Below are 25663 nucleotides of genomic sequence, written 5' to 3'. Positions count from 1 at the left end.
CCCTTGAAAGGCCGGTGGCTTACTGCGATGGGCAGGGCCCAACCAGGACTCTGGTGACAGGTACAGTATCAGTATGTGAGTACGTGATTACACAAAGAAGAGTGTGGGAGCAAGCCCAGTGTCGTGGCCCAGCAGGCAGGAGCGTGTGGGCCAACATGGAAAGCACCAGGAGGAGACAAACCTGAAATCAAATTTTGAAAGAGTAGAGAAGTAGTTGAAAAAACAGGGAGGGGTGAAGGTATTATAACTGGGGCCTTGGTGTGTGTGCCTTAAACACCGAGTACAGAAAGCATAAACGTGCAAGCCCACGCACACCCATGAAACTGATTGTACATTGGAACATGAAACAACTAATTACGCAAAGTCACATCAGGCCAAACACCTTGTTTTTCCTCAATAGTTTCCCTTCAAAGGGACACTTTTTCCTGTTACTTCGTTTAGCCATGCAGTCATTTATCCCATGAGTAAAAATGACACCCCCCCATATACCCAGCACCTAATCTCGAACGTCCTCTGCATTACCCGCCCATCAAAGGCAGGTGCAACTTGCCTGCTCAGAGGAGAATCACATAAAGGTGAGTTCTAGCAAGGTCCCTGGGTGAGTTACTTTAATTAAAGCCCTAGGAACCAGGAGAAAATTAGCACAGTGGGATCAAATTCAAGCACCACTCAATACTTGAGGGTATTTATAGAAAAATAAACACAAAAAAAACAAAAAATCCAATATCCTGGCTGGTTGCTTTTTCTTTTTTTTTTGTCCTGGTATAAATTGGTTCTTGGTCTCCTAGCTGAAGAACACTAATGCCATCCACTCTGACCTTCTGAATATGATTAAAATCAGGACTAGGAAAATACGGCCTGGGCATCACCCACCCTCCCTAAGAATACCAGGTACCTTCTTGACCCCTTTCCCAGAAGAAGGGAGAATGGAGAAGGAAAAAACACTGAACAGAAAAGATTCAAAGATATTGACTTTGAGATGGACTAAATAGTTCGTATTTGGAAAAGGGAGGAGGAGTCATTAGATTTCCCTCTTAATTTTCCACCAGACACAATAGAAACTGGTGCCTGCTCAGTATGGTTCAGAGGGAAATCACGGGTCTCACAGTGGCTTCCTACTCCAAGTGGTGGCCAGGGACCAGCAGCCTGGTCCCAGCTCCTGGGAGCTGGTGAGAAATGCAGCATCCCAGGCCCCGCCCCAGGCCCAATGAGTCAGAATCTGCATTCTCACAGGATCCTGGGGGCTTCACAGTCAAATTCTTTAAGCATCATTTTCCCATATATGAAAACAGGGATGGCAAAATTTAGCTGGCAGATCCATTTATGCTTAAACAAAATAATTTCTGTAAAAACTTTTGCTCTCCCACTTCCCCTTTCCAGGTGTCTGTTTGTGTGCAAACTCTTCCTGCTTGTGACAGAACTACAGTACAAGGAGGGGCACTTACTTTCACATCCTCCTCACGTACAGAGGAAGCCACTGAGGCCCACTTGGAGTAGATGGCTTGGGGGAGCGACGTCCTAGTTTGGGAGCTCCTGGAGGGCAGGGCCTGGCTCTTTTTCATCTTTGTTCCTTTGGCTCTTAGCATGGTGCCTGGCACACAACAGATTCTCAGGATTTGTTTGCTCAATTAATCAGTAAATCGAGCAATTAGCTAATTGTGGAAAAGGAACTACAATGGAGGTGTCTAGGAAATCCCAGTTCCAACGCCTGAAAAGTGAACTCAAAGTCCCCTGAGTTCACTCTTCCTGTCAATTCCAAAAGAACTCACACCAGGCTAATACTAGAGGCCCCTGAACCACACATACATCACAATGCTTTTCAACGCCAGAAAACACGTTTTGAGTACTTGGAGAGCAGGAACAACCCACAGGCAGCTGGTTTGCCACCCTCAGCTGGGCAGAAGGTACCCCAGCTGGTGAAGCCACTCGGTCCGTGGAGATGACCAAGGTTGGTTCAAGTAGCGGCTGACCGTACATGCTAGTGAGCACTATCTGGTGCCAGCTGGAAATGCCACGGTGGGGCTGTCCATCCAGGGGGATGTGAGACTCCCAGCAGCAGCTCCCAGAGGCAAGCGGCTCCCTGGAGTAAACACTGTTCCTGCATCAGTCACTCCCCACCTTCTCCGTGGGCCAGCGACCCGGCCCCTGGCTTCTCCATGTGGGAGCAGTCAGTCAGTCCTCAGGGACAGGCACAGTCCAAGGGAACCCCGAATTTCCGCGTACCCCACACAAAGCAGAGGTATTTGTGGAGCAATGCAGAGCATCATTCTTAGAGTTCTCTGCCCTTTGTTGTGTTATTCTGTGGGTTTGATGGATTGCTCCTCTCTGACAGCTCTTCTGGAGCCTGTCACAGCCTCTAGCTATGGGTAAGTCACTGTCACTGTGTGTATGGGAATTGTCACATTCCCACCTAATTAATTTTTTTCACAGTTTCTAAGGAATTGTTTTAATAGCTCATACACATACATGGGAAAGAAAAACAAGATTACAATCGTTGACAAGAAAGGCCTCCTTTCCAAATCCACCCCTTCTGTTCCCCAGAGACAATGCCTATCCCCAGTGAGTTACGAGTGCTTGTCGAGAACCCCCTCTATACACACACACACACACACACACACACACACAGCACGTCCACTAGAATGAATGGCCCCCAAGGGCCAGGATTTCTGTTTATATCGTTTGCTTCTGTGTCCTTAGCACTGTGGAAAGTAACTGGCATAGGTGCCCAATAGCTATACATTGAATAACTGACTATACAAATCAGAGATAGTTCTGAAAAGTTCAAATGTTGGTCAATTAAGTTGTAGTCCAATTTATTTAATTTTCTGAATGCATGTCTCTTCAGTGGACAGCAGCTCTGTTTGCTCGCCCAAGCAAAGGGGAGAACTGTTATTACCTGCCTTTCAGGTCGGTGGGGGGGGCTGACGGGGACAATGTGGATGTGTTGGCGGATGTCACTTATGGACCGCCTACTCCTGGAGTGGAAGGGAGTCTCCTTGGTGGTCTGACTGTACCCTGCTCGATTAACAGCTAAAACACATGGCTGCGTTGTGCTTATTGGCCCACTGCTCACCTCCTGCTGTAAGAATACACTGCAGGGACCGTGCTATAAGCTCTATACTTCCAGAGCCTAGTAGATCTTAGATAAGCAACTAGGTGATGTTTGCAGTGAAGGACACTGAGGCCGGAGGAGGGAGAGAACAGATACATGAGAGACATGCATTCTCATCTGTGTGCACACAGGCAACTGCGCCCACCCCCAGAGGCCCCCACGAGCTCACACCCAGGGTTTACAGTACAGGAGGAAGATAAAAGCCCCAGTGGTGGCAGCTCAAGTAAGACGGTGAATGCACTTGGTTGTGAAAATTGAATGTATCCACGAAACTAGGTAATAAGGAAAATCAATAAGACTGTCAACACTGGCCAATTTCAACTGGATAAAAGGATAAAGTAATTGGTCCTAAAGGACAACTCTCTAAATTAGGTTAGATGAATGGAAATACACTTTGTTTTAAGCCAAATCATGAGGATATCAACGAGAGTAAATGATTAAATTACAGGCCACTTTGACCCAGGATGATCGGAGCTACAAACATGAATGTCCAAAAACAGGCTTCTTGATGAGACACAGAAATGACGCGCAGCAAGGCAACAGAGACAGAACGGGGGCCAGGACACGCAGGGCTCGCTCCCCGACGATCTGTTATAAACCCACCCTCTCTGTAAGTTTATTTCTTCAATATGATCATCCCTTATTCAATTACTTTATTAGGAAGATAGGCACACAAGAAAACAGACAATACGATTTATGCTTCCATAATGGCAGAGGGGAAGGAGGCTTCAGGAATGATCCTAAAGAGCCCTGTTCTCCAAACACTCAGGACTCGATTGTTTTTCATCTGCTAATGGCTGTCATTTGGCGTTGTTATCCATGGGTAATTCATTTCAGAGGAACGCTGTGCCTCTGGAGCCTATTTGGAAGGAAATGAGGGTTTCTTGGCTTATTTCTCAAGTATTTCAGCATTGTCTCTTTGTGACATTATAAACCCCTTGATGGAGGTTAAGTGCTCACTGCTTTCAAGCTGACTCCCCTGGTCACATCTGGTGCACAGGGTCACTTCTAGGAACAAGCCTTGATTTCGTCAGGACAAAAGATAGAGCCAAAAATTTAGAGACTGGGTCTGAGTATCAGTAGCAAGCAGCTATGCTGAGGGGAATGTGGGGATACACTTTGCAAGATCAATATTTCTGAACATCTGGATTTTATTATTTTCACTGTTATCAAGCACTGAGACTGTGTCTCTCCGCATGCTCCTAGAGAGTTCCCACAGGTCCATTCCCGTCTGGGGAGCCTGTGGGGTGGGCCAGACCAGGATCTCATTGCCCAAGGCACCCCACAGGAGGGAGACCTACCAGCGTCTTGGAGCTGGTGTCTGACTTTGAAGTCTGCTGTTTCGGAAGGTGGAGGAGTCTCTTTAACCTCTCGAGCCATGTTTCTCATTAGAGACTGAACAGAACTTGAAAAGAGAGAAGGAGTGGGAGTACCGGAGCTTGGTGCCAGGACACTAGCTTGACAGGCTGGAGAGGAGGAGACTGCTGAGGGTGGTAGGGTGCTGGCCATGGGATTCTGCAAGATCGCTCGGGGAGAAGAGAGAGTGTGGGAAAAGACTGCAAAGGGATGTCTGTACCAGAGCTTGACCTTCTAGTCACCTATGTCCAGTGCTTATAAAATGTGCTCTACTCAATGTCCCAAACTTGGCCTTGAACACTCCCCCTCCTTTGGGGCCAAGGTGGATGAGAGGCCTTGACCATGAAAACACAACCCGGAAGAACTGCTTCCCCTTGCAAACATAGCTTAATCATTGAAGACATTTCATTTTCTTGTTGGCATAGCATGAAAATTTCTGTCTGCAACACTGATGACTGTCTTTGTTTGAAAGCTCCCAGAGAACACAAATTGCAGCTCTTTAATTTACCGTGTCTATCCAGCCCCATCTAAAAATGAGAGTGTCAAAGCTGTCTTTGACAGAGATGACACGATCCCTCGGCTCAGGATGGCCTCCCCACATCTTCCCTGTCAATCCAGTCTACCGAACTTTCCCTTTTCAGCCCAGGTCCTGCTTCTCCCCTGAAGATTCCCTGACTTATTCCAGCCCAGATTTATTCCTGTTTAAAGAGCTCCTGGTAACAGCCCGTTGAGCACTCCATGTGACGCTGCCTGGCATCGTTCTCTAGTGCTTTTCTCCTGCAAGTTCCGGATCGCTAATTCAACAGCAAGCTTCCTGAAGGCGTGGCCATGTGTTCTTGTCAATGCCATTTCCCATTCTCCACCTCCCTCCCCGCTTCCCACTCCCCAAACCCAGGACGGACACCCAGCTGGGCATGTGTATTAAAGTGCATGGCTGACTACTGTTCATTTCAATAAATGGTTCTTTCTGTCTGATAAGCAGAAGGCATGGGATTAAATAATATAATGTAGAATTTTGGAGGAAAAAGGTACTATTATCAACTGAAGCTTCAGTGGGACTCTGGAATCTAAGGGATATTTTCTAGATAGATACTGCCCACTGGTTGAGGCCGAGTTTCAAGAAGTTCCCCTCCCCCCCATTTTAGTCCTGCGGGCAGTGCTCTGATGCTTGCAATGGACACAAGAAAGACGACTGACCTGCAGGGAGGAGAGGCGGGTCTGGGTGAGGACCCACACCTAGGGATCAATCCACCTTTCAGGGAGCCCTAGAAGCAGCTGGCCATTCCCGACCTGGGACCAATAATAGCATTTCCGCTTCTAAGAGAGTAGAAAAAAGCTCTGCTTTTTTTTTTTTTTTTTTTTTTTAATGAATGAGACTCTCTGCATCACCTTTGGGTTCAAAGCTAATAACTTTGACTTTACAGTTCTTTAAAGAGCTTGCTGGAGAAAAGAACTAAAATTAAAAGAACAGCAGGGAAGTCTTTGCCCTGTGAGCAAACTCATTATCAGCTGTGAGTTAGCACAGGGCATGGAGCCCGAGGCCTGCAGGCTGGGCCCAGCAGGGCCGAGTAGTCAACTCTGCAGCGTCGGGCATATCACCTGACCTCTCAATGCCACCATCTCCCAAATAGAAGTCATACTGTTGGGCACTTGATCTGCACGCAGTATCATTTTGGAATGGAGCAAAGCTGGTTTGATGGTGTCTGTCTGTCTGTGCAACTTGAAAAAAGTTCAAAAGATCTGCAAAGATGAGTTAAGATTTCTAAACTAGGCTGTCAGAAAGGTTAAGGGATTTGATGGATTTGGCTTGAGGAACAGAAATTTAATAACAGTCTTCTAACAGATGCAGGGTTTTTACCCAGGGCCCGTGAGGGTATGGGGACCACATGTTCTCAGTCTTCACTGAGAAAGGGAAGTCACGGCCTGGGCTCTGACCAGGAGACGTTTCTGACATCAAGAGCCACAGGACACAAACAAGCTAGAGAATATATTTCTGGGAAATCCTTCATTGAGGGAAGGACAGGGGAGAGAGGGAGGAAGGGGAGAGAGGGGGAGAGAGAGGGAGGAAGGGGAGAGAGGGGGAGAGAGGGGGAGAGAGGGGGAGAGAGGGGGAGAGAGGGGGGAGAGGGGGAGAGAGGGGGAGAGAGGGGGAGAGAGAGAGAATGGGGCAACACTATGGCAAGTGTGAATGAACACTGCAGAAAACAAGCCCATAGCCCCTGCCAGATGTGTTAGGCTGCAAATGACCTCTTTGTCACCTTGCCCTGTTCTTGGACCTTTTGAACATACATGCCCCAGGATCAGAAACCTGCCCTCCAACTATTTCTCTGAACTGTTCTTCTGTTCCTTTGAACCTGCTTGCTGTGCCTTCAGGGCCAGTGGGTCAGGGCTATCCCCACCTCCCTGCCGGCAGGTCTGCAGGGCCTTTGGGCATTTATTGAGCATCTCCTACACGAGAGGGCACGGTACTGAGGCACTCTTATAGCAACCTTATCATACACAGTACCTATCTTGGGCATGACCATCCCCATGTATGGGTGAGAAATCTGAAGCTCTAAACTGGTAAGCACTGGAGCCAGGATTTAAATTCAGGATGGGAGGACTCCTCTGCTTTTCCACTCTACCTGCTGCCAATTCCGGAGGGCAGACTAAACGCTTTCTATGGCACGTGGCTGCAGAAAAAGGGGAGGAAGTGGTGGACCCCGCTCCCTGCTCCACATCTTCTGCTTCCACAGCACACAATCACTCCAGAACCTGACTTAATGGCATTATTTCTGATGTACGTGTTGCAAAAAAACCATTCAAAGTATTTTGTGTCTTCTTCATTTTATTGGAGAAACAGTTTGGTGATCCAAACATACCAGTAAGGCCTACTACTTCTTGTTCTTTCCATTGTTGGTTTACACTCTGAAGAATTCCCCCAGGTGAGCACTACACCTGGATGGAAAGCAGGGAAAGAAGAGTCTAGAAAGTCCCAGGCCAGACTGTTTGCCCCTCCTCTGGGAGGCTGCACATCAGGGTGCAGTGTCCTATTATCATCAAGAATGGAAAACATAGACAAATTACATCACAACAAAGGCAGAAATACTAAGTATAGTGCACAGCAAGGAACAGTAGTTGGCTCATTTGAGAATTACATTGCTGTGTACACTTCTGTAACCTGGGCTAATTATGCTTTGATTTAAGTCTCTGGTGAACCTGCAGTGCCTTGTTTACCAGGAAGCCACGGGTCATTACTGATGATAAAAGCAAAACACTTAGAGGCACCTGAGACTGGAGGACTGCACACAAGCCTTCCAAAAAGGTTTTCCACTTGGGATGACATAGAGAAAGTGCCTCGCAAAGTGCCTACCTTTCTTTCAGCCCCTTCTACCTGCTACAGATATTAGCCAGCCCTCAGCCTTGAGCTCTGATAGGTATCTATTCAAATTATGCCAAAGGACAAAATCACGTGACCGGAGATGACCTTAGCGTCCACCCAGCCTGACCCCTTACATCTGGGGTTAGGTTGCCTAGTTTGGACAAAGCACACACTGATCAAATCCCATTATGCTGAACTGCACAGGACACGCAAGCAGTGCAATTTCATTAGACAGTTAGAAATCACATTAGCTCCAACTCGAGCAGAGGTCAACATCCAGGCTTTCCGCAGTGTGTTAGCAAGAGAAAGTCTCCTCTGGCACATCCTAAAAGAAGGGGGGTATACTCACACCATCTCAGCCCCACAAAGTTGTAAAGTTTACCGCCAATTCGATGAGCATATTTTTTCCATTGGTGGGACCAGAGCATTGGAAGGGATGCTTGATGGAAGAATAATAGAGTGGTGAAAACATCAGCTATTCCTCATTTCAACTGTTTTCTTCCTTTTGAGGATATGAAGTTAGGTATTTTCACTACAGAAAGGAACTTAGACAAGAATCTGTGGATGCCCATGAACTAGCTGTGACACCATTTTCACACTGGACCATTCTCATGCAGCACAGGGAGCAAAAAAACACATGTTGGCTACACATCCTCCACTCCTCTCCCAGCCCTCCCAACCCTTCCCCAAACAAAACTGCATCTGGACCAGGAGCCCTCAAAGTCCTGGCAGCAGGACCAGGAGAACAGACGCGCAGAACACAAACAGAGCACCACAAGATCAGCTTTTAGAAAGATCTTTGGAAGTCCTCCCACCATCCAGAGAAAGAATCCCAAATCCACCAAGAGCAAGAAAACAAGAGCAGAAAATGTCTCCTGTCTTCAGAGCAGCACATGCTGGCACTGTGCAGAATCTGGCATGTGTCAGCATTTCTGAAGTAAACTCCATTTTTTTTAGATGAAAGAGATTTTTTTCTTTAGAAGTAAACTAAGAATCCAGCCCAATGCAAATTGCTTTGGCCATTCACATACTATAAGCCATAGAAGCAAGAAGAAAAAAAATCAGTTGCTTTCAATTTATGTATTCACTCATTTGTCCATATCCTTTCCTTCTAATGTAAGAAAAGGATGTCTTCTATAATTTTGCACATCATAAGCTTTTCAAAAATCCAAGCCTCCATTGGTTGCCCAGCACCCTGGCAGAGGAAATATATATTTAATTAATTATCTGATTGCATATAGATTATGTAAGGAAAAAAGGGGGCTGAGTTGGCTCATCACATGTTTCACCAGTGCCTATAATTCGGAACCACTGCATACAGACATATACAGATATTGTGGGCTTGGTTCCAGACCACCGCAATAAAGCGAGCAGTAATCTTCTTGCTGGTGGAAAGTCTTTCTTTCAATTTTTTTCTTTAAAAATCAACCTCTGTGAAGCACAATAAAGCAAAGTGTGATAAAATGAGATATATCTGTACAGTTGGCCCATGAATAAAAGTGGGTGAGGGGCACCGACAACTTACATAGCCAAAAATTACATCAGTCCTCAGCATACCCAGATTACCACCACGGATCAAAAGTATGTGCTGTTAAGTCTGGTGGACTTGAGATCCACCTGTTTTGTTAAAAGCAATGCAAGGTTTCAACTTACTGGGTGCTTTATTTCTTAACCTAGGTGATGGGTAGTAGACTGGTGTTCATTTTATTGTTCTTTAGGCCCCTTTGCACATTTTACATAGTTCACACTAAATGCCACTGGATCCCCAAAACTTCTACAGCAGATTCTATTCTGGGCTTTTCTGAGCTGAGAGTAGAAAAGTAAAGTTGGAAACCCCAAACTGTATGTAATTGCAACAAAGAGCAGAAAATCGAAGAGACCAACTTTAGCAGGATGTCTAAAGTTTTAAACCCATGCCAAATAATTGTGATTAAAAGAGAGCCAGACTCTGTTATAAGCCCCAGGTACACACAATTGAATTACTGAATTATTCTGATTACGTGTTGAAACTGGTGATGAATCAGCCACATGAAAATCATGAGGCACCACTGTCAAGTGCACCACAGACTGCCTCCTTTGAATTTGCTCACAGGTGCTCTCCATTACTGAACCTTAGATTAGAGCTTCCTCCCTAAAGTCGGGGAGACCGTCTGGGGTTGTGACTTGTAATCCCCAGTATCCAGGGAGATGCTGTAAATAGTCCAAATCTACCAGCCAGAGCCTAAGTGAGCTGTTTCTTTCCCTTTGGGCCACAGGCCCTAAAACCCCATTTGTTCTCATTGACAAGAACTAGCCATGGTCCATTAATCTTTCTGCTGTGATATTAAACCCAGCTGTTCCATCCCCCTCCCCAAAGAGAGGAGGAGAAGAAAGATGGTCCCAGTAACTAAATTTTAGTCCCAATTCCAACCTGCCACCATATCCCCATTCCCATGCGGTCAGGGTTTTATTGTCTCTCCTTCCCTTCCCCAGACTGCTCAGTCCTCACCCCCCTGCTGGCTCTTAAAACCAGTAAGAGGGCCAAGACAGGGTCAATGGTGGAGGGTGGGAAAAGAAGGAAGAAAAATCCAACTATCTGAGAACATCTACGTCCTGTGTAATCAGCGAGTGGGTGTGGACAGTCCCTCACCCCAGTATTTCTAAGAGTAGGACTTTTCCTCCCAGAACCGGTAAAAAAAAAAAAAGTAACACTTCTATAAAAGCTCTACAGAAATAAGATTCTGAAATTTGACACCTTATTTGTTTTATTTCTGAATACCATTAGACCAACTGGTTCTACTACCCGCCCCCATCCCAACACACACACACACACCACCACCACCACCCATGGGAGCCTCCAGGGAGAGGCTGCCACTCCCGGAAGCCTGCCTGGCGCACCAGGGTGCGGGAACACCTGTTTCATTGGCCTCACTTGGTTAAGTTGCAAATACTCCCTCTGCTCCACCGAAGTTAACAGATGGCTAGTCCCTTTTGGTACACAGGCATAAGCATCTTCAAAATAACCTTTTGCTTTAAACAGTGCCAGTTAATTAAATGTCACCGTAAAAACACCCCAGCCAAGGAGGGGAGGGAGAGCCCAGAAGACAAGGCGTCAGTGGAGGCGAACGAGGCTGAGGTCACTCTCTCCTACCTTCTCCAGATGACCCCGAGAGATCGATGATCACATACACTCTGCCTTCTGGCTCCAGATCAATCTGCAATTAAAAAAATGACAGTGACTCTGTTAGTGTGCTGTGGGGGCAACCCAAGAGATCCATGAGAGTCCACCCCAAGTTGCAAAAACCTACAGTCAAAGCTGCATTCAGTTCATCAACCTGCAGGGTGTCAAATGGCAGGTGAACGAGGGGAACAAAGGAGAATCCACACTCAGTCTGTCCATGAGGATCTGGATGCCGTCTTGGGAGGCCGATGCATCCCCAGCAGTGGGTCGCCCCAGTGGTTCTGCACCAGAAGCAATTTTGCTACACAAGGGAAACCTGGCCCAGGGGGCACTTGCCGCAGGGAACATTTGGGGGACATAAGAATGTCGAGGGACATTTTTGACTGTCATGGCTGGAGAGGGAGTCCTGCTACTGGCATCTACTGGGTGGTGACCAAGGACATTAATGAATGTCCTACAGCACACAGGACAGTCCCCACCACAAAGACCAACCCAGCCCAAATGCCAACAGTATCGTGCTGAGAAACTCTGCGTCACCCCATTTTACAGTTAAGGAAGCTGTGCTGCAAGTTCCAAAGGAAGGGGCAATGCTGAGGTTCTGCCCAAACTGTGTAAAGAAACTTAGTTTTTTCATACTAAACAACACTGCTCCTGCTCTTGAAGTGTTTGCTGTCTCCTGGGGGAGTTCAAAAACAGAGAACAGTGCCGAACCCAGCTTCATAAAGAGGGACAGAATAGCTGAGTCTGGTGAGCCTGAAATCCATGCAGAAGAGTGGTCTGGAAGGCTCCATGCAGGAAGGGAGGGAAGACATTCGCGGTGGAAGTAATGGCACAAGCAAAGGCTGAGAACACCCATGGTGCTTACGGGAGAGCAAAGGACCCCCAGGCTCAGGCTGTGTGTGTTGGCACAGGCATTTGTGCAAAGTCCAGATTCTATCAGGGTTGTGGAGAGAGACAATATTGCTGAAGTCTTACCGCTGACCCCCTGCACTCACCCTCACTCCCTCCCCCAACCTCCAAATCCAGCTAAGCACTCCAACACACGACAGGGCTGATGCAACCCTCTGATGGAAGAAAAGTCGGAGGGGCTGGGCCTCTTTGTAGTTGTGCTCTCTTTGCAAGGCCTGAACTGTGCTAACAGAAACTGTCCTCGTGAGAGAGCAGTAACTCTGGAAACCCCAGGTCACGGAATGCCCACAGGCGCCTCCCCCACCCCCACCATCCCATCTGCCCATGCAGGGCTTTAATCGGCTTATCGTGCCATGCTTGTCTCCCCACCGAGCGGCAAATTTCCAGAAAATTTCTTTCTGGAACCACTACTCCTCCTTTTCCTCTTGCACTGTCTCCTACAAAGAGTGAGCGCACTGTTAGCAAGCGGGAATTAGGAAGGGTCATTCTGGCGAATACCTCCTCCTTCTTCGAGGCCCAGGGTGATTATGGCCTCCTCTCTGAAGCCTTCCCAGATATTCTCAGTAAGACTCAACTACCCTTCATGTGTGTGTCCCCACAGTACACATATATATATGTTAACCACGGCTCCCATTGAGCTGTGCTCCATGGTCCACATGCCTATCTCCTTTGCTAGACACACAGCATCAGAACCCTGTCTGCATCCTTAGTGCTTAGCTCACTGTCTGTTGGTTGGAGACATCCAATAAACATCTGAGGAAGGGGGAAAAGACTCCAGGTTCAGGACTTCCGGAGCCCATTCTGGGATCTTTTGCCCCTCCAGGGCCCCATCCCTGGTAGGAAGGAAGGCAGGTGACCTGCACCAAAGCGACATTCAAATGAGGTGAGAGGAAAAGAGAGGCAGCTGTGCCGTGAGCACTACATGCTCCCTGGGAAGGAAAAAGCGCAGCCGAAGCTGACAGTCCCCAGAACCCCACCCCGCCGCCACTCTCACTCTGCTCACAGCCCAATTTCCCCGAGCTGTTCGCCAGCTCCGCTTTATTCCAAATGCAGCCTTGCGTGGTTGAGAGTGCTTCAGGTTTCCCTCCAAATTCTCTTTCATCAACAGGGGTCTTCAAGGCCTGCTGGGTGAGGCCCCGGTGACACTTCAGGTGCTGTGTTAGGGCAGGGAGTGGGGAGGGGCAGCGGCTCTCAGGTGGCCCCCAGGGGCCCTGTACCTGGGATCTCCAGCTTGATATGCAGATGGCAACTGCCTAACAAACTGGCAACACCCTGAGATGACTCTCTCCCCACCCCTTCTGCTCCCAGAGTCTGTGAGTTGAGATCTCTTAGAAAAGAAAATGTTCTCCAGCACGATCACCACTAGCACTGAGCCCTCACCCCCTGGCCACAAGCATCAGCTGGCCCCTGCTCTGAATTACAAACAGGAAAACCAACAACAGCCTGCTCTGCTGATCAGAGCCAAACCAGAATCCCATCCCTGCCACATTTCAAAATTATCAGGGGCCCCCTTGTCCAAAAGCATGGAATTTCAATAATGTATGCCTAGTAGAGATTAGATCATCCCTATTAAACCCTGCCGGCAAAATGAAACGCTTTCTCATACCCTCTAAGTCAGAGATTTCCCACGACTGTGGACTTCCTTGGCGAAGTACAATGCTATCTGCAAAAGGCAGGGAGGAGGAGGCAGCAGAGGCATGAGATGGGCTGCGAGGCAGATCCAAGGCAGGCAGCGTGCCTATCTTTGCAAAAGGGGAGTGAGAGCTGGTGGCCGGGGGGTCGGGTCATTGACGATAAAATGTATTAGGATATTAACATTCAAGATAGCAATCAGAAACCATTTTAGCACCCACTGCTGCTTCAATGCTGGTGAACTGTGTTTCCAAGCTGAGATATAGAAATTAAGCTATTAAACATGCCAAAAGCAACAGAGAGCTTTGCGGCCTGGGCAGATGGCCGCAGAGAGCCAGCTGAGCCTGAGCCAGCAGACCAAGGAGCCTCTGAGAACCCATCTAGGGTGGTGCACCTTCAATGCGGATGAGCGCGGGGCTTATCAGGTACAAAAGGTGGTAGAAGTATGGTGCAACCTCATGCCAACTTAGCTTCATCGCAGAATCTGCTCACAATTATGAGGCCCGGACAATGCAGCAATGTAGGCGTCCAGCCCTGAGCAGCCCCTGCAGGCTGTCAGGGGGCATCACCACCAGGCAGCTGGCACTACACAAAAGCAGGCCTCCTCCCTCTTCCCAGTCAGTCCTGGGGTTAGTTCTAAGCTCCTTCTGCCCTCCAGGTCCCTCCCAATTCTCCCTGATGCAAACCTATTTATCAAATCTCCTTGAACCTCATACTTGATGAGTCTCTGTAGCTACTATCTCCGTTCCTTTGACTATGATTCCCTTCCAAGCCCCAGTGCCCTGGGCTACCCCTCCAGCTGGGGCCAGAAGTTAGGCAGTAGCACAGTGGGGGAGACACAGTCGCTGGAGTTAGACCAGGGCTGGATTCCAGTTCTGTCACTTCCCAGTCCAGGCAACTATTTACTTCTCCCAAGCCTTGGCCTCAGTCGCTTCATCTGTGAAATGGGTGGTTGTGAAAACTCCATGAGACATGCACACAAAGTCCTTGGCCCTAAGGAGACACTCAGCTCTTGGTGGTAAAGAGTGAACTTCCTGGCTTTGCGGCCTAAAGCACAATACTAACTTCTCTCTGCCTCAGGTCTTGTGTCCATGAAATGAAGTTAATAATAGATTGTGTCATTTGGCTTGTACCATTTGGCTGTCATGATGCCAAATGAAATAATCAAGGTAAAGTGCTTAGCATGATGCCTGGCATGAAATACTCAGTACTTGCTGGTGCTGTTATTATAAAAAAGCCAGCCTTCAAACCTGCCTTTTAGGGCAATGTTTTTTCCGCTATATCAAAAATTTTCCCCCAACCAAAAAAAAAAAGTTTCTTGTCCAACCAAAGTTAATATTATTACATGTTATTCCAGGATACCTAATGACTGTGCAGAAGCTTGGTGCGCAGCCCAGAGGAAGCCCAGGGCAGGAAGGGCTGCAGCCCGGTCATCACAGGGCCACGCACCACTCCCGAGAAAAGGAGAAGGGGACGGTGGCCACACATAGGCTGAGCGCCTGCTGAGCCTCAGACACTGTGTTCACTGAATCTCCCGCGAGGCCAGCAAAATACTCCCTGCTTTTCAGATGGAAAAACTGGGCCTCGGAGAGCTTTAAGCTGGATGCCCCACCCAGAGCTGCCCGGAGCATGCGGGAGAGATGACTGCGACACAGCTCCCGACTCAAGCCCCGGCTGGCCCTGCAGCCCTCTAGCCGTCTCCGACAGCCCAGTGCCAGGGTTCTCCCTCCCCTCAGCCTCTGTGGGTTCACCTCCTTCTCAGGCTTAAGCGACTCTCTTCCCAGCCAGGTCAGTTTAAAGCAGAGCATTGCATCCCACACTTCACCCCCTGCCCTTGGGCAAGGTCTGGGCATAAACAGAGCTCCACTCGTTTGAGTTAAGAACAAGCCCGAACAGTCCATGGACCCACGACAAAGAACTCTGGAAAGCAAAAAGACTCATGAGCACTTTTCAGGGGGGTGGGGTAGTATCTGACCATTCACAAAGCCCTCCACGCACATTATTTTATGTTTTCCTCACAATTAGTCTGTAAGATAGCAAGTGTTGTTAGTATCATCGCATGTATGAGAACACTGAAATTCCGGAAGAAAAGTAGCCGATATGGTGATAACACACCACTGCCCAGCTCCAAGGAGCACCATTCACCTGAATGAGTCCCCTGCAGCCGGGAAGCCTGCAGGTGAGTGGCACCCCCAGCTCCTGACCCTGTCAGCCCAGTATTTCTGTTGCCACGGCACACCTGCCCAGTGAGAACCCTGGCCACTGGGCTAGCACCCCACCAACTTCGCAACTTCAGTGCTGCTGCTGCGTGTCGCTGTGAGCCACAGACATCTACGTGCCTGTCTTTTGGGGGTGACCAAGTTCAAGGCGAAGGAGGTCAGAAATGCATAGCCAAGCTTCCTCTTAACCAGAGGCTCAGCTTTCACTGGAGACCTCTAGGCGACAGAACAGCCCACAGAGGTCATACACAGCCCGATTTGAGTTTCACTTCCTCTCCCCTCTGTTGGCAGATGCTGAGCCTAGAAGGAAGCAAAAAGCAAGGAGTGGCTCAGAAATAGACGGATCCAGAAAGGATGAGAAGGGTGAAGAGAGGCTTGCACTGTGCGAGTTGCACCAACTAAGTCTTAAATAAGATTGTTTCTTTTTTACTTGGAGAAGGGTAAGGAGTAAGGAAGGTGGAGGTAGAAGGGAGAAGGAGGCAGAAGACTCAGGAGTCCTTTTCTAAAGTAGAGGACCCGCTGCTGAACTTCTACATCCCTCTTATCACTGGCCATTCTCCACTGGAGACACCTCAGGTATGCTGCTGTCCCCAGAGGCACCTGGCACAGAAGAGGCAAGCCAGACAGAGCAGGAGAGCTCCCTGCAGTGGGCATCCTTCTGGCTTCTGCTTTGGAAAGCACAAAACGTTAGGGCGCTACATGAGCAACTGGGGAGCAGCTGCGGGGAGCAGGTTTGGAAGTTAACAGCTCAGACTCTTCATCTGAGGAGGAGTTTGCTACCTGCCCTCCTCCTGGCAGAGCACACTAACTGCCTGGAAAGCAGGGGGCGCACAAGTAAATACTAAATAGTTTAAGGTTCCACTCTGATAACAGGCTTCCGATAGCACTGACTCTCATAAAATAGCACTTTCTTTCATAAAGGAAAGGCTGTTTCTTTTTCAAACACCTTCCACGGAAGTGCACATATATTATTCAGGCTTTAGTGTCCATGCCCGGGGAGGAGAATCTTTTCTGTCCAGCACCCGGGAGGGAGTCAATACATATTCATACGTGTTGGCACGATGAACAGGTGGCCTGATTTTAAACTCGATCTTCACAACTGAATTTTGGAGATGATTTACTTGGAAAGCCTTCCGCCCATACACAAATGTTCTTCGCAGCTTCACTCCTAACAGCCAAATACTGGAGACAATCCAAACGCCCAACCACAGGTAAACGAACACGCACGTCGAGCTGGGTCCACATGATGGTATTTTACTCAGCAACGAAGAATGAACTGCTGGGACCCGCAACGAAAATGGAAACCACTTATACGATTTTCTAGAACAGGCCAACGAACCTCCAGGACAAAAAGCCTATCGGTGACCTCCTGGAGGCGGAGGTGAGAACTGAGTACGAAGCAGCAGAGGATCACTGGAAGACTGTGTCAGTATTGTAGTTACAATACCGAAGTATGGATTCAATTAAAAAATAAGAAAGAAAACAAACAAAAAAAAGGCTCAGAGAAACTTTCGAGGAAGATGGACATTTTCTATGTTGACTGGGTGGTGGCTACATGAATGTACACCTTTGTCAAACTGCATTAAGCTGTACTCTGAAAACAGATGCACTTTTTTGCATGTAAATTATACCTCAATGAAGTCGTTTGTTTTAAAGGAAAAAATAGCCATCTTTGCACATAAGGATTGCCCCACAATTTTCCTTTAAATAACAAATCATCTTCCCACCCTCAGGGCACTTAAATTTTCATATTCCATTTTTAAAAAGAAAAGGATTCATTCAGAGTTTTTCAAGAGTACATCTTCACACGACAGAATGTACACCTACCTGTGTAGGCACACATTCACACCCCCACCCACCCACATGTGCAAAGCACACTCACAGGCACAGCCACCTTCTTCTGTCTTCTGTGATCAAAATATGATCATCAGAGGAAAAAACACACCCAACATGTAGGTTTCAGAGACTGCTGAAGTTTTTAAGTCTGTCTTTGTGTGTGTGGACCTCAATTTCCTCATATGCAAAACAAGGTGATTAGACCAAATGCTCTAGAATGGCTTTTAATGACCGTAAGGACCGAAATGCCCATGAATATGGGACTGCTTAAATAAATGATGGTGTATTTGGTAGATCACAATGCAAGCCCTAAGACAAGAATCAAAAGATATAAGTGTACTGACTGACATGAAAATATTTCCAGGATATATTAAACGAGAAAAAAAATGTTTATTATGCGAGGCTACAGTGTGAATAAAATAGGAGTATATACGGGGTATACGCACACATTCTTTCATACACTTGTGCCACCAAGATTATCTCTAGGAGTCTCTGTCAACAGGGGCTGCCTCAGGTTGGGTGACCAGGAATCAAGGAGAGGCCTTAATTCTTCACTCTATACTCTTTCAGGACATTTGATTTTTGAAATTGTGTTCTTCAGTTACCTTGTCACAAAATTTAAGTCAACACCATTTATTTTTGCTAGCTATTTCTAACCTCCAACCCACGAGAGAGCAGCTTGCTTCAGTTACCAGACATATCCTAAATAATGTTAAAAGTAATGGACACGGCGCTTTCCCATCCCCCTAAGCCAGGTCACAGGGACCAAGGGTGGCAGCAGCCATCATCTCCGTGTGAAGGTCCAGGTGGCTGGGCGGGAGACCGACGACATCACAGACCCTGGCTCTCCACGGGTCACAAATGGAGCAAACATAAGTTAGCACCTGCTTCCTCTCCTCCGCAGGCTCAGAAATAGACCCGGAGAGCCAGCTCCCTCTGATGACAGAGGTGGCTAAAAACAAATAGCTCGGTGTGTACGCAAATGCTTTCCTGCACCGAGAAAACAGCCAACGGTGCCAAACCTAATACTGAGAGTGGGTAATGGTTTGCACAGCATCCCCCGGTCACAGTGCAGTTTTACATCGCCTTTCAGGGAAATGAGAGTGCATGACTGTGTATCCTACCGCAGAGGAGATGGGGGCGCAAATAGCAGGAAATGCAGTCACTTACGACCAGCGTTTTGAAGTGAAAAATACCCACGACCAATCTGCACTCTGCATTTTACTTTGCAATGGTCTCTCACACTGGGTGTATTCGTATGTCTGTGTTTCAGTCCATGCTTCCTATTCTTAAGCCAATATATGGCAGTGATTGAAGGGAAGGCTCTGAAACTAGCCTACTTGGGTTCAAATCCCAACTCTGCCTGTTACGAGCTGCGTGGCCCTTGCTTTGATATCTTCATCCACAAGTGGAGGATGTCAGTGGCACTAGGCTCACAGTGTTGGGAGGATTAAACGAGACCGTTTAACTTGAGCACGAGGAGGGGTGCCCGGCAGACAGCTGGCTAGTGTCCCATAAATGTAAGTTGTCTGGTCATCATCATCACTTCCCGTCCAGACTGTGAGCACCTCTAGGACAGAGCCCTGTGCTTGAGGGGGTCCGCAGTCCCTGGTTGGTGGCTGGCGCATGGCAGGGCTCCAAGTGGAACTGCATGGATCCGCATGGGGCAGAGAAGCTCAGGACTGTGCAACCAGAAAACTCATCTTCAGGCCAGAAACTCTTGTCTCTATAATGGTCCACCCCAGCAGAACCTCCCATTGCTGAGTGCTCGCAAAGACGTCCGTTCCTGACTCCCTTCAAAATCTAGACATTACAGGTGTCATTAAATCACTTGAACTTTTCGAGAAGAGAGACTATTTAATTCTTAATAATAAGTACAACTCTAACAAACAGCCTTTGCTGGGCACTGTACCTGTGTTCTCTTGGTGAAGGAGCCAATATCCTTCTTCTTACCCATTTCAGGGGTGAGAAAACTGAGGCTTGGGGATTCAAGTACCTTGCCCACCTTGTCACAGCTTGAAGAGGAGGAGCCTGGATTAAACCAGGGCTCTCCAACTCTGAACCCAATGTCCTGTTACCTTGGGGCCTGGCACTATGCCCAGCAAATGGCACGGGCTCAAGGACATTGTGTGGAAAGAACATGCTGTGCAAGGAGTTCACACTGTGTGCATGATGCCAGAGTTGCTTCTTGGACACAGAACAATGAAAGTAAAGTTCCTTCAGGTTGAGAATATTACACTAAGTGTGTGTGGTGCCAGGTGGGCACCGGAACTATCAGGGAGAACACTTTATATGGTATATGGTTGTCTAACCACTATGCTGTATACATCTGAACTAATGTAAAATAATATTGAATGTCAACTATAATTGAAAAAAAATTTTAAAACCCTCTTATTTTCGGGAGCATTTGAGACCTTGCTCCCCAACATGTGTCATCAATTTGGCTCAAATAAACTCTGACAAGAAAAAAAGAAGAAAGTGAAGTTCCCTCATTGTCCTCCTGGAGCTGGTAGTTGAAAGTGCACCACACCCGCAGCAAAACAGCTGGGAGCTCAGACAACGACACACGAATACACTGCAGGCTGCAACCTGGGGGATACATGTCCTGCTGGAACCCGGCGTTTATGGATTTCAAGTCCTATTTGCCATTACTTTTCATCATATATTTGCAGCTATGTCTTATGAGAAAAGAACACAAAAATCACAGAAGTCTAAAATTTCTTCATAACCCATACATATGGATATGTTTTTATTGATTTTAGAGAGGAAGAAAGGAAAAGGGGGGAGAGAGACAGACAGACAGACAGACATCAATGTGAGAAAGAAACATCCACTGGTCGCCTCCCGAACATACCCCAGACAGGGATAGAACCCACAGCCTAGGTGCTCTGACTGAGAACCAAACCTGCAAGCTTTTGGTGTATGGGGCAGTGCTTCAACCAACTGAGCCACCTGGCATGAGCATAAAATTTAAGAGTTATAATCAACTTTAAAGTCACTTAGTTCAAATAAGGAGAGAAATAAAATTAAAGGCTATTTTTCTCTTATTTTGCCTATCATAATTAGCCAAAGTTGCTTTTAAAGTATGTATTTCTGTGCTATTTGTTAATTAAAATATAGACAACACTAAGTATCATAATGTATTCAGTTTTAAAAAATAAGACCACATGTGCACTTACAATAAGAAGCAACAATCTCCTGACCCATTATTCCCCAGAAGGAGCCAATTCTACTCAGGTTTTCCTGGTGGCCGCTGCCAGTGCCCTAAATAAAAAGTTTATACCTCAATTATGTCCTTAATGTCCATTATGTCATACATGTCCTTATGTTGGACGTTCTCTCTTGTTTTGCTGGTACCATAGATGATGATTTATTAAGTTCCCTCGCTATCTCCCTCCACTTTCCCCCTCCATAGTTCTCATCACAATTCTCAGTTCCTTCTTCATTCTTTTCTACAAATGCAGAAGAGCAATTCAACATGTCAATCTCTTCTTCCATGCTCTGTAGATGCTATCCCTTCATCTCTACATTTGACTACAGGACATTAGAGCTTCCGGCCCTCCCGTCCCTCTGCCTGGCTCTCCCTCCGTCTCCACTGTTTTTACTGTTAGTCCATCAACACTACAACGTACCAGTGCTGTTCTCTAACTCTAGGCGAGTCCCGCACTTTGTGTACACATTGGCTATAAAATCTGAAAACTAATTAATGATGACTTTGTAAATGGTTTTACATACACGTCCTTTTCCAATGGCCTAATGTGACAACCCAAGAGCAAGTTGATGGAGAAAACAACTAGTGTCAAATTCAAACGGATTCTTTTTCTTTCCACTCTACCGATCGCCTTTCTCAGATCTTCAGGTTTTCACAGGATCCTTTTCTGTCAGGGCTACCCCTTCCGGTCACTTCCACTGTCCTCCTCTCCCTATACTGACTGACTGGCTGCTTTCTGGGCTGCTCACAGCTATAGAATCATCACTTCTTTTCATGGCTCTGCAGGGTGCAGCAGCTGGTGCTGGAATCCATCGTTTCCCTTGTTCTGGGATATTCCCTCGTGTTTGCCTGTGAAGTCCATTCTGATTGAAATATCAATTAAAAGAGTATGTAGAAAGCCAGCATTTCTAAGACCTTGCATGCCTGTCCTCTCACACATGATAGTTCAGCTGGATATAGAAACCTAGGTTCTGAAAAAGTCATTATCGGAACTTTCTCTTCACATAAATATTACTGCCAGTGGACTCTGATGTCAGTCTGTTTTCTGTTGCTTAGTGGATGACTTTGTTTTGTTTTGACTCTCAGAGTTTTAGGATTTTTTTTTTAATCCTCGGTGTTCTGGCATTTCACAATGACATGTCTCTGGGTGTGTTTTTTGATGCATTGTATCAAGTTAAACTGAACTGGTGGGAGGTACTCTTCTATTTGTTCTTTGCTATTGGCCTCTTTTCCATTTTCTCTGAAACTTCTATTATGCAGATGTTGGACCAATAGGACCGATCCCAATGTCTCTTACTATTTGTTATATATGCTTCCATTTCTTTTACTTTTCAATCCATATTCTAGGAGATCTCCTTTATGACCCTTTCACTGAACTTTTGTTTCTGACACTATGTTAAGCTTCCAGAAATGCCTTCCTATTTTCTACGCATCCTTCCTCATAGCATCTTTTTTCTCCCTTGTTTGCGTTTAGGGGTGCAACACGTTTCTGCAGATACCAGCCCATCTGCCTTAGGGTTAGAGAGTGGGAGCCGGCATGACAGCAGGGGACCCCCACACCAGCCCTGCCGGTCCTCCCCAAACCATCAGACCATTTCTCTTTAGAAGAACCTTCCGATTTTTTACACTTGGAGTCCAGGTCTGGCTCCAGGTCCTCAGGTGGCGAAGGGAATCTACAGTTCCACACACAGATCTTCAGAGAGTCACATGGTTTCAGCTGCACATCTCACTCCTGATCCTTGAGGTTAGTAACTAAAGTCTCCAAACCTGGAGCCCCTTCAGGATTCTGTGGAGCAGCCGGCCCTCGGCCGGGCCCCAGCTCCTCCGCACGCGTTGTGGGCCGTCCCGGACGCTACTCCGTTTCGCCAGTTGCCACTCTGACCTCTACTTTCACCCGTGGAAATTCACTGAAATAACTTAATAATGGCTTCTTTATGCTCACTTGGTGGTTACGGAATTTTACCTGCCACCTCCTTCTCCTTTTCTGTTACTTAGATTGGGTCTTGAGTGGGCAAAGAAGCAAACAGATCACCTTGAATGGGGAATCCAAAAACATGTCATCTTAAATGACAGTCCCCAGTGCTGTGGGTGCAGAGAGATGGGCGCTCTTACAGACTGCTAATGAGGTGTAAGTTGGCACAACACTTGTGGAGAGTGATTTAGCATTAAATAACAAAATCCTTTGACCTAGCAATTCCACTACTTCTGGGAACTTATCCCAAATCACACATGTGCAAAAACAATTTACATACAAGAATGACCATTACAGCATTTTTAAAGAGTGTAATCTTAGAAACTAATTGTCCAATAATAGCAAACTATTTAAATAAGTTGTGGCATATTCAAATCATTAGCTACCATGTCACTGTGAAAAAATCTTGTAGAATTATACTTTCTGACATGGAAAGATATTCAAAATATGGCATCAAGTAGAAAAAAAGCGAGATAAATACATAGTTCATAATCCAATTTTGTAAGAATACAGTGTGTATGGGCCGGTACGTAACAGATGGAAAAAGGTTAAGCATCGGGGAGTGGAATAATGTGCGTGTGTGTTTGCCTTGTGTATGTCCACAGTTTTCTAAACTTTGTACTTTTTCCTATTTTCTACTATAATGTCTTATTTTTTTTTAATCAAATAATTAAATTTGCTGTTGCCTGAAGAACATTCTGTAGCTCAATCCTCTCATTCACAGGTGAGGAAACCGAGGCACAATAAACAGTTACATTAAGCAATCCATTCAGGCATCTGAGTAACTGACCGCAGCTGAAGTCCCAGGCCTTGCAACGTGAGCAGGACACACAAACTGGACACACGCGGGCTGAAACCCACACCGACATCTGAACCAGGAGGGGAGATGCTCTCTGGAGGGCACACCAAAGGGCATCTGAAAATCCTGTTCAAGCTCTGAGTGTCCGCATAGAACCTCGACCCATGCTGAGCATCACCGATGTGAGATTTGCACATGATATTTTGGACGAACACAGAAAAGAGCTACATCACAGGTGTGATGTGTTATAAACCACATAAAAAGGGGGTCTATAGACTCACATCTACTTTGAGAGGACAATTTAGGGCCATCTGCAATCACTACTTAATTAAGGGAAGCAGGGCTTGAAATAAATAGAAGAAATAAACCCAAGCACAAAGAAAGCCCTCGGTCTTTCAAAGATGTCGAAGGAAAATAAAGTTTAAAACTTCCACATCCATCCTTCTAAGAGTCCATGCCTTGTTCACTGCCCAGAGTAGATGTGACTGGAAGCTAGTTTCAGTTAATAGATCTTTCCTAACATGTGGAACCTTCTGCTGATTTTCGTGCAGGGGTGTCCAACCTTTTGGTGTTTCTGTATCACACTGGAAACAGAAGAGTTGTCTTGGGCCACACATTAAATACACTGTGACACGCAATCACAAAAAAAAAAAATCTCACCATGTTTTAAGTACATCTACGATATGTGTTGGGCCACATTCACGGCCATCCTGGGCTGCATGCAGCCCGCAGTTTGGACACCCCTAGCTCATTTCATGTCTCAGTTTCAATAAGACAGGATTCAAAGTTTAGGTTTAGTGACTGTGTTAATTTATCTGTTAATATATCAAGGAAGGTCTTTCTGATACTCAAAGGAGCCAGCCCTGCGGATTTCTGGGAGGGCAGCAGGAGCATTAACAGACAGAAGGAAGAGCCAGGCTCAGAAGTGGGAGAGGACTTGGCCTTGGCCAGGAGCAGAGGGAGGTGGGTGTGACTGGAGCAGTGAGGGGAGGAGCAGCGGGAGATGAGGTAGGTCAGTACCTGGGCTCTGGCTCTCTGAGTGTGATGAGGAGCCAGAGGAGAGTGTGCACAGAGCTGGGGAATGCTGTGCCTTACATGTGGAAAGGCTCGTTCTGGCTGCTGTGCAGAGAATAAGCCTCAGGAACACCTGAGAAAGCAGGAAGGCCACTAAGGAGGCTATGGCAGTGATCCAGGTGACAGAGAGAGGTTATCATAGTAACCCGGGTGAGAGATGATGGTGGCTAGAAAGAGCTGGGAGTAGTGGAGGTGATGTGAGGCGGTCAGATTCTGAAGATATTTTGAAGGTACAGCCAAAAGGATAGCTGAGGTATTGGACGCAGTGTGTGAGACAGAGAGGGTGGCATGGACACTGCCAGCCTGAGCGAAACACAGAGCTGCCCCCTGGGCTGGGCAGGAGACCGCATGGAGCAGGGGGCAGCGGGGCACTGGGAGCGGGGTTCAGATGGGCTTGGCTAGAGGCAGCTCCGAGACAACCGAGGACAACCAGATACATGAACCTGAACTTCAGGGGAGAGGTCAAAGCTTAAGATCCGAGTTTGGCATTCACTAGCACATAGATGGTACGCATCCAAACTCCCTGACCCAGAATCCTGACATCCAAAAAAAAAACTTCTAAAAACTGAACTTTGTTTGAAGTTTGGTTCAAAATCATTTGGCAACAAACCCTGACCCAGTCTGACACAAGGCTATTTATTTCACTTAGTGTGAATATTTATACAATTGTGTTACAGAAATGTTAATTTGTTTCCTCATGAAAGGTTGCCCTAGAATCTGCTGGCATGTTATATATATAACGTACAGAATATATACTATATTTAACTTCTACACTCAAAAAGTCGGAATTGCTAATATCCGGCCCGAAGGGGTTTGGATAAGGGATAAGGAGCTGCAGTTTGAGCCATGAGACTGCAGGGCTGACAACCCACCCCAGGGGCCTTCCAACAGGCAGAGACTGGGACGGTGAGGAGGGATCTGCCCAGGTACCTAAACAGACCTTGACGCAGAGGCCTGACCTCTACCCCTGGGTGGGGTCCACTTGGACTTGTCTCCTTTCTCCCTCCAAACCACCGCCCCTA

General features: G+C 47.0%; 1 protein-coding gene across 3 annotated transcripts in view; it reads right to left on the bottom strand.

Annotated features, from left to right (window-relative positions):
- PRKCE (protein kinase C epsilon) overlaps positions 1–25663 on the bottom strand; it is a 486343-nt gene that overhangs the window by 298139 nt on the left and 162541 nt on the right. For all 3 annotated transcript variants that reach the window (XM_037161258.2, XM_037161257.2, XM_037161259.2), the window contains exon 2: positions 10960–11023. In XM_037161258.2, the coding sequence (XP_037017153.2) occupies positions 10960–11023 (64 nt within the window). The remainder of the gene's footprint in view (positions 1–10959; positions 11024–25663) is intronic.

This window comes from Artibeus jamaicensis, unplaced genomic scaffold (assembly GCF_021234435.1).
Source record: "Artibeus jamaicensis isolate MK-2021 breed Jamaican fruit bat unplaced genomic scaffold, CSHL_Jam_final contig_465, whole genome shotgun sequence".
Lineage (NCBI taxonomy): Eukaryota > Metazoa > Chordata > Mammalia > Chiroptera > Phyllostomidae > Artibeus > Artibeus jamaicensis.
The sequence above is the reverse complement of the archived record's forward strand: the minus strand, read 5'-3'. Positions and strand labels throughout refer to the sequence as shown.